At 32.3% G+C, this 8,946-nt stretch overlaps 1 protein-coding gene across 3 annotated transcripts; it reads right to left on the bottom strand.

The window, feature by feature from the left end:
* Window positions 1–1,102: 1,102 nt before the first annotated feature.
* On the bottom strand, window positions 1,103–6,614 carry LOC124919861 (multiple inositol polyphosphate phosphatase 1). 3 transcript variants are annotated; one of them, XM_047460224.1, is made up of 11 exons: window positions 6,345–6,614; window positions 5,951–6,038; window positions 4,929–5,222; window positions 4,621–4,779; window positions 3,619–3,759; window positions 3,478–3,540; window positions 3,133–3,265; window positions 2,582–2,683; window positions 2,223–2,413; window positions 1,963–2,004; window positions 1,103–1,449 (listed from the first exon to the last, which is right to left on the bottom strand). In XM_047460224.1, exons 1-11 carry the CDS (start codon window positions 6,464–6,466, stop codon window positions 1,294–1,296), a joined length of 1,491 nt encoding a protein of 496 aa, XP_047316180.1. In that variant the 5' UTR covers window positions 6,467–6,614; the 3' UTR covers window positions 1,103–1,293. The 3 variants fall into 3 exon arrangements, with proteins under 3 accessions (XP_047316180.1, XP_047316179.1, XP_047316178.1); XM_047460223.1 differs by having other exon boundaries at window positions 2,582–2,686; window positions 6,345–6,612; XM_047460222.1 differs by having other exon boundaries at window positions 2,582–2,686; window positions 3,133–3,271; window positions 3,484–3,540; window positions 6,345–6,612.
* Window positions 6,615–8,946: the final 2,332 nt, after the last annotated feature.

Genomic DNA, 8,946 nt, shown 5'->3' with positions numbered 1-8,946 from the left:
GAAATGTTGATAACTTCATTTAAGATTCACCAGACATATTAAATTTGTGGCGCCAAATATCCTCTCAAAAACTAATCGATGATTCGTTCTTAACCATAAATCTATTGAGAACGAAATTGAAATTCCTTTTATAGAACAAATATATTGATGATAGAACTATTGGTGATCAATCCATACCAGACCAATCTGTCATATACTTACATTAACTTATAAAGTATATTTCTCAACAGAATACTTTTAACACCATTTAGACAAAATGAGCAAATGTATCATATTTTAAATATTCAAGCCAATATACTCAGCTTACCTATATGAGTAATGAAAGATTCTTAAGAACTGATGAGAACCAAGAATTTTAAAATACAAAACAATGACAACATATAGGTAGATTAAGAATATTTTAATTAAATTTGATTTAAGAAACCATTTTTTAATTAAAAAAAAAACTATCTTTAATAATAATAGAAACCTAGATTAAACAAGCTCTTAAATAAGCAATAAAAAAAACATTAAAATGATAAATCTCAATTAATTTAATCATCCAGTTGTGGCTGATTATCACTCAAAACAATCAAGTATGGACTACTATATCAATGTCCACTCAAATATTTCAAATTTCCTTGATCTTTAAGTCCAAATGCTTGAGCCAATTGTAGTTTTAGTTTATGAATCTCTTTTCCAAAGTTTGATGTTATCACAAATGTCATCTACACAGGCAAATAACACCTCTATTATAATTTTTTGTGCTTAGGCTAATATCTTTTGATTTCTCACTAAGATGCATATCGCTCTTGACAGTAAAATGGGAATGATATGAATGTTGATCTATATATGGTTAGAAAGCCGAAACAAAACAAAAAAGAAAACACATTCATCTATTATGATGATTATGATAATCGTTCGACATTCTAGAAGATGACCAATTTCCATAACACCACACGTCAGCACAGAAATTAAACAATTACTAACTTTAAGCGAGATATAGCTATGAACTTGAAATCAAACCTCCTAAAAACAGCAATTGAAATATAATAGCCATCGTTGACGAAAAAATCAGATAGATTGACGAAAAAATCAGATAGATTGACAAAAAAATATCTCATAGAAAAGTAAGCCAATTTGCTACCTTCACAAAACATCAGTAACAGATATGGCCCTAAAAGTTAAGACTCCGGGTTAGAAGTCGGTTATGTATATAAGTTTTGTATGAGTTGCATTTGTCAAAACAAAAACTAAAAAGCAAGAACAACACATTACTTCAGGGGAAGAACTGTACCGAAAATATTCATTTCACTAAAACTCTTCTTTAGGAGACACATTGGATGCACTGCTATGCCAACCAAACCATTTTGCTAACTTTCCTGCCAGTGAAAGATTTTCTCCGACTTCTATCTCCTTATCACAAATCGAATTGTAATCGTATTTCAGATGAGGTGCAACTATCTTTTCCTGAAAAAATAACAGACAGGTTTCTTCAGTAAAGGGAAAAGATGCACCAATCTAAGACCCTGGTCAGAGTATCCCCATATGGAAACCACTTTTTTTTCGGTCAGATCAGAATATAATCACGTGTTTGGAAACAGAGAACTTATTCAGACACATATTCAAAGTTTTATTAACCGTGTTTTAACCACACTTTTTGAAACAACTAAAAAATTCAAAACCCAGAATACAAAACAAAACACATTTTCAATACTATTCACAACTGTCACCCACTACCCTACAGTTACCACCAGTTATGAAAATCAAACATGACCTATATGTCATTAACTTGGCCAAGGTTTCTTCGTTTTGTTTATCAATGATATTTCACAATACTGTCCTTTATGCATCTGCACTATAAGCACACTTTAAAATTTCCCTTATATATTCATTTCTAACTCTTGGATTTCTAACTAACTGTAACAGATAATTTGCTTGTATAACCAATGTTCTTAAGTTGAAAACAAAATAATCAGGTACCTTGAAAACCTCAAACGGGCAGAAATCAGAATTGTCACAACCCTGTAGACAGAGACCATAAAGCATCATGAGCAAAAACTAAAAACACAAAGATACAAAGAGCTTCTAGACAAGCCAGGTGAATAACTGGATGGTCAATGAAATATGTAATGCTACTGTGTACATATAAGACAGTGTGTCATAGGAATAATTAGTTTCAAACAATGTATTCCAGAATAGGGTGTTAAAAAAAATTAAAGAATGAAACAACGAGAGCTTACTGGCAGAGGAATTGGTTTTTCATTATGCAGAACTTTCACAAAGTACTGGCTTGAAGTCTTTTTCGGACAACTAAATAAGACAATGATATTGTTCCCTGCAAATGGAGCCACCATACTTCCCTTCCAAATTCTCTTTTGCGGAGGTTTTGGGGGAAATGGTAACGATTCTTCCCTTAATAACTTTTCCAAATCTGAAATAAAAATGAAAGCAGAGTAAGAATCATGAAAAGAACAGGCTGGGTGGGAAAAGCTAGGAGTCCAGTAATGAATAAACCCCAACAGTCATAGCAACCAAAAACAGTAGCTACAAAAAGAAAAAGAAGGTAAAGTAAAGGTGTGTATAAGATGAGAGCACTTGCCAGATCTTTTAAGAAAGAGACCCATTAGACATGAAAATGGAACCAACGTCTCTGCGTGAGCAAATCTTAACCTTGCTTTCTCGTAACTTCCGGGTGCACGTGCTTCTAGAAGAAGACAATTTTAAGAGATGAGCAGTCTGTCCATCGTTAGCATCCAAGGCGATGCATATAATTGAGCAAAAGTAAAAGATTCCCAAATGAAAAAGTTAAAAAGAAAAAGGAAAAGATGAAGAAAACTAATGGATTCAATCATGAATGTGTAATGAGCATTGGAGTTCTCGGAAGATAAAACGACATTGTATAAAGAGCTAATCACACAGGAGATAATACATTACTATGAAAATGGAAAGCTGTATACTAGGGATCTGAATTCATGCTCTCATTTCTACTTCAAGGATGAAAGCCATAGCTAGTATAGACAAGATTTCTATAAAGCCTTACCATAATATTTCATTCTGCAGGGGAAGCTCACTTAATCCCTTTCGTCATGAAAAGTAAGGGCACAACAAAGAAGATGTGAAAATGTAACAGAACAACAGAAATAATTTTACCTTCTTTATCCTTAATAGCTTGCTCCATGGACTGGATAACATCATTGAGCAGTGGTAGTCCCATTCGGTAATTTGTTGCATTTCCATAACCTTTTAATATGAACATCTCTAGATCATCTGTCCACTCGAGCAACTTCACCTGGAATATGTATTATACTCATTTACAGAGTTAGCATGCTAATAGTCTGTAGAAAAGAAATGTCAAGTTTATAACCTAAACAACAAACATGTGTATAATTTTAAATACATCAATGGACAAACAACTTGAAAGCAGTAACACCTAACTAGAAAATAATATAATCAGTACCTTTAAAAAAAATATAAGCAGTAAACATTGATCAGTCTAATTACCTCTGAAGAAGTAAACATGCCACAAGCTTGATTTGTGATGTTCAACAAGGAAGCTTCCTGCAAAAATTAGAAGGTATTTGTGAATATCCAGACAATATTCTCTTAAGGAAATAAAAAGTAAGATGAGAGCATTACCTCCTTGCAGAGAAACCAAATGGAAGAAGTATCTTGTCTTGTGAAATTTAGACCATATCGATTCCTTAATGCGGCAGTAATATCATCCAAGATAGGGTACTTTAGCTTCTGAACTTCAGGTTGCTTACTTTTTCTGAGAGTCTGCAAAACAACAAACATAAAAGGGCAAACACTAAACTTTCAGCTACTTGGACATATATAGGAAAATCATGAAACCTGAAAGAATTTTATGAATATCAGACAGATAAACCAACATCTACAATAAAGAAAAAGAGAAAAATAAGACCATCCACAAATCATAAAAATTAAAAGACACATGTCACCATCTTTACCATCCCTATCTTTTTTTACACAAATGCTGAATATCACAAGATTCAACAGAGCAGGCCACAATGCTAGGGGAAGGAAACGACCGAAAGATTGAGTTTCATCGCACCCTCATATGTCCTACTTGTGGGACCACCCTCTTCTTGGATGTTTTGCGTTTTTGAGTTTTTTTATGATTTTCCAGAACTTTAGTTATGACTTGTACTTATTTGACCATATATCTATCATAGCTGATGCGACCTTCTAATGAAATTTTCATTTTTCAAAAATGTTGTGACAATGAGCTTTCATTTTACTTTCTCAAATAGTTTTCTCCCTAGTGTGGGCCTGGGGCAATTGATATGTTATTTGTGGGTTGGAGCCCAAAAAATAAGCAAGACTCCTACCTGCCTTTATGCCTAGTCCCTGACTATAATATTAATGCAACTTTCTAACTTTGATCCTAGTTTTATGATTAAACAGCTACTTGAAGGCAACTATAACCAAATCTATTTGTTATCAGAAAGCAACGTACTAGTTTAGATCAAGAATAGCCAACTAACAACCACCATGTATGTGATCCAATAATAGATCATAACTAGATAGAATTCGGATAATTAAGGCAAAGGTATGTGTATTAAATCATTAGACAGAAAGCACCTTTATACAAAGGAATAAGAAGATTGACTGCCATACCTTATAGTTTTGACAACAATCGTGGAATCTTAGTTGTACATCACTTGCACGGCTCTCACTGATCACGGCAAAAGCACGGTGATTTCCTGGTCCAAGTTTCCCTTTCCCGCTAAATAAGCCCATACCAAAAGCTACTGCACTTGCTGATGCCCGAGGAATCTACCTCATTGTGTTTTGTATTGAAAATAATGAGAGACATGGATTCAAAAGAATCAAGCAATGATGGAAAATTTGAAGATAAACAATCCACATTGTCCAATCAGCATTTAATTACTCAAAACACTTCCCAAGTAGGGTTGAAGACAAACCTGGCTTGACTTCATTACATGCACATCTGGGTGGTAATCTTCATTAAACAACTCTGGAAACCTTTCTCTGATTCTAACCCCAAAATTATATAGCTCATCTTCTCCTTCACTAATTAGTTCTCCCCCCTTGACCTTCCCTACCCATGGAGATTGCCAATCATGTACCCAAGCTGGAATCTTTTCCAAACTTTTCTTCCCTGATTCCCCGTTTTGTAGAAGTAGCTTAAGCCGTATTGCTAAATTATCTAGCTCTTTAATTCTCTTCTTTGTAGGAGCACGGGTACCATGCCTAGCCTGCCCTTCCAATAATTTCACATTAGAATTTTTGTTCACTGAAATATCAATACAAGACACTTGGAAGACTCTGGTAACCATGCTAATTTATTTTATGCATTTTGTATTTTATTTAAAGCAACCAGAGCATGGTTTTGTAAGCAACAGATGTCTAGTATAAGTAGTCAATTTATTTAAAGAAAGACATCAATGTTGGTGGCATATAGCATTTTGGAGAAGGTGAATAAAGTATGTCCCCACTCCCAACAAAGCAGAAAATCAGAAGAGATAAAACGTTCAGGATGCTTGTATGCATAACTATCAATATCATGATAAGAGACAGTTCTAAGTAGGGCTCTGCCTTTGTGTTTTGACATTCTTGAGAGAAATCTAGTATATACAAGATATAACCATCAAGTGCAATTGCTTACAAAACAACATAATAAGCATTTAGAATACAACCTTATGCAATTCTGCCTTGATATGAACTGATTTGTCCATGGAAAAATGTGGGGTAAATGGAAGTGCTTGTTACTAGCATCATTGCTTAAACTGTTAACTATGAGCAGAATGAACTAAGTTGTCTATAGTAACCAAATCAAGGGCTTTTACCAGCATCATTTATTAAACCTGTTAATCCTTGGCTAGAATTGACCTACTATAAGTGTTGCACTGATGAACTAAACCTAAGCAGAAAATGTACAGAATTGAGAAGTAAAAAAAAAACATAACATAAGACTAAAGATTACCACGAGATTAATATGGATAGGAGTACACTCATCTGGAACTGGAGTAGGTGAAAACGTATTGTCAAGTATATCCTTCACGGCGTCATACCTGCTCATCACACATTCAAAACCAATAAGAGATGCGTATATTTCTAATAATCCAATTAATGAAGTTCATGAAAAACGTAAAGGAAATGTCGTGTTAATCTATCGCTGCATTAGATTCTATTTCATTGCCACAAGGTAAACAGATACAATACTTGTTTGTCAGGATCTCAGTTGTATTAGATCCATATCTGTAGATTTTTCCGATTTTCATAGACGTAAAGAGATTGATGCTTCCTAAGTGAAATTGCTTACATATTCTCTTCGACAGATCATATGTAGAGAAATATGAGTGGATAGAGAGTAAGACCTTGTTACAGTCGAGAGATGATGCCGGACATCGAAGGATTCTTCAGCAATTGCATGAAGAGTGCAGCAAAACAGTATGGTAATAATGAAACAGATGGATTTCCTTCCGATTCTCTGTCTCATCTTGATTGCGGTGACTGAAATTCGAAATATTCGATGAATTATGAAGAAATTAGAAGAAAGATGATGATGAAGAACCGAATTTGAGTCGGTTTTGATATGAACTTGGGCTTGCTAGATATCAAATGGAAAACCAGTAAGACTCCGTTTTAAAATCAACAATAAAAATCGAATCTGAAAATGTTACTATTTTTTTCTATTGCTTTATAAGAGGGTTAACTCAATATCATAGACCAAAAAGGTATTTCGTGTCTAGCTTACATTGCATCATTTGTTTGAAGATTAAAAAATTCATTCATTATATTCTTTTTCACTTCGAGTTTCATTTTGAATGATATTCACCAGCAAATATTGTCCATTTTTGGGTAGTTTTAACAATAACATTGCGAAAGACTGAAAACCAATTTCTTTTATCATGTGATGGACAATCTGAAAAGAAAGAAATAAAAAATTATTCGAAGGAAAAGTTATGGTACGATCGTCTCAAAGAATTTATGTTGTACGTGTTCGCTTCAATCCGAAAAGGGGAGCTTGTATGTGATGAAAAAAATCATTCTTATTGGCATTTAAGTGACTAGAATGGTTCTTAAGAGAATAAAGGTCAACTATTTTTTTTGTTATTTACTTTTACCTTAAGACGTTTGAACGCAATTTAAACTAAAAAAAATGTAACACAATATCATATATGGTTTAAAGAAACTTGCTTAATAAAAATTCAATGTAATTGTGAGTTAGCTCAATAAATTTGGGACAAATGCGTTAAATCGATCTAAATACCTTATTTGTTCATAGATTATGAACTATTTATTCATTAAATTAATAAAATTATGAAATGAAATGTATATATTTCAGTGTTAAGAATGTTATTAAAAGTCAAAAATTTTGTTTAAAAGAACCAAGATTTGGAGTTTAATTTTAATTAAGTGTGTCTTAAGTTGAAAGAATAATTTTGACGATCAGTTAAAATTGTCTAAATCATACTTAAAATTACTTTTAAGAAAAAGTGTATATAATCTATTTCTATAAAAAAAAATTATTATTATTATTTATATATATCAAAAATTATTATTATTATTTATATATATCAAATATTTATGGTTTAGTTGGTTAGAGAGCTTATTAATATAAAAAAATTCAAATTATTTATTTATTTTGTTTCAAAAGTTCTGATATATTTTTTAATTTTATTCATGATCAGTTTTATCACACTGACAATGATATGAAACATTTCAATAATTTCATTTAATCTCATTTTCCTTTAACCTGATTGGTTTAACCAAGATTCCCTTAGCTTGATCAATGTACAATTAGAAAGATCCATCCATATGAAAGGACTCCATGTAGGTTTAAGTAATTTTAACATAATGGCTCGGTATAATATAAATATATATTTTCATATGTTTTTACTCAAAATTTTATTTTTATTATTGGTCTAACATAATCGTTTAGCTATTTGTAGACTGATATGTACAATTAAATTGTTGACATCAGTTTTGTCTAAATTTCAAATTGTCAATTTTGATTTATTGTTAAGTTTTTTGTTTTCTTTTTCGATTACAAAATTGGTGTGATCAATAATATTAGTTTATGGAAATTTCCTAAATAAGTGAACAAAATGACATTGCTGAATGAAAACTCAGCCACCTCACTTAAACGAGTCTTACTTTAAGGTCACATGCCTCAGCAGTCAGCACGTGCTCCATACTTCAACAATTGATCAACGTTCTCCGTATGAAGTTTTATTTCAGTATTTGTCGAACTATAACTCTATGAAAACTTTTGGATGTGCTTGTTATTTTCTAACTCGTCCGTACAACCAATACAAAATAGACTTTCGATCTATTTAGTGCGCCTTCAAGTAAGGAATTAGACCCTTTTTCTAGTCTTTTTGACATTAGTGAAGTTAAATCGAATTATCTTCATAAATCGGTTATGTGCATCGTTATTCTGAATGTTTCAAAGAGGAGACCACGTGCAATTATTGTTCTTCGAGATAAAGGCCGTAAATTATGGATCCGACCTCTTGCACAAACGTTTTACCTTGAGTTTTTTCGAGGGATTTGTTTTCTTAAACTTCATTTCAAAGTTAAATTATGCTTAATATTTCAACCATGTGTCATTAGGTTTAGTCTCATTTCTCGGATTTATAAGGCAATGTGTGCTTCGAACTCTAAGGCCTTTGAGTTTTCTTTTATAGTCGGGGTATATCTAATAGAATCGATATATTTTTGTTATTGTATCTGTAAACTAGACAAGGGCCTAGATTGAGAACAAATTATAATTTTAATATGTCAACCTTTTTGAGTATTCTCTTTTTTTACTCTCTCTTTTATCGATATCAGAGTATATCTGATATAATTGAGACACCTTGTTCTTGCTTTTGGAAAACTGGACAAGAGTTTAAATAAATACAAGTGATGATTTTCTTATTTCAACCAACACAGTCTTGTTTGATATGTTTTATTTTATTTTTTCTCTTAGGT

This window comes from Impatiens glandulifera, chromosome 1, assembly GCF_907164915.1.
Source record: "Impatiens glandulifera chromosome 1, dImpGla2.1, whole genome shotgun sequence".
In the NCBI taxonomy this organism is placed as follows: Eukaryota; Viridiplantae; Streptophyta; class Magnoliopsida; order Ericales; family Balsaminaceae; genus Impatiens; species Impatiens glandulifera.
Note: the sequence above shows the minus strand (reverse complement) of the source record. Positions and strands in the feature narration are given on the sequence as shown.

Bases quoted from the DNA above. Each gene is read 5' to 3' on its own strand.
- LOC124919861 (XM_047460223.1), bottom strand. From the start codon at position 6,466: ATGAGACAGAGAATCGGAAGGAAATCCATCTGTTTCATTATTACCATA. The intron at 4,780-4,928 runs GTTTGTCTTCAA...ACAATGAGGTAG, and splicing joins ATGTAATGAAGTCAAGCCAG to ATTCCTCGGGCATCAGCAAG. The intron at 3,541-3,618 runs GTAATGCTCTCA...TAATTTTTGCAG, and splicing joins TTTGGTTTCTCTGCAAGGAG to GAAGCTTCCTTGTTGAACAT.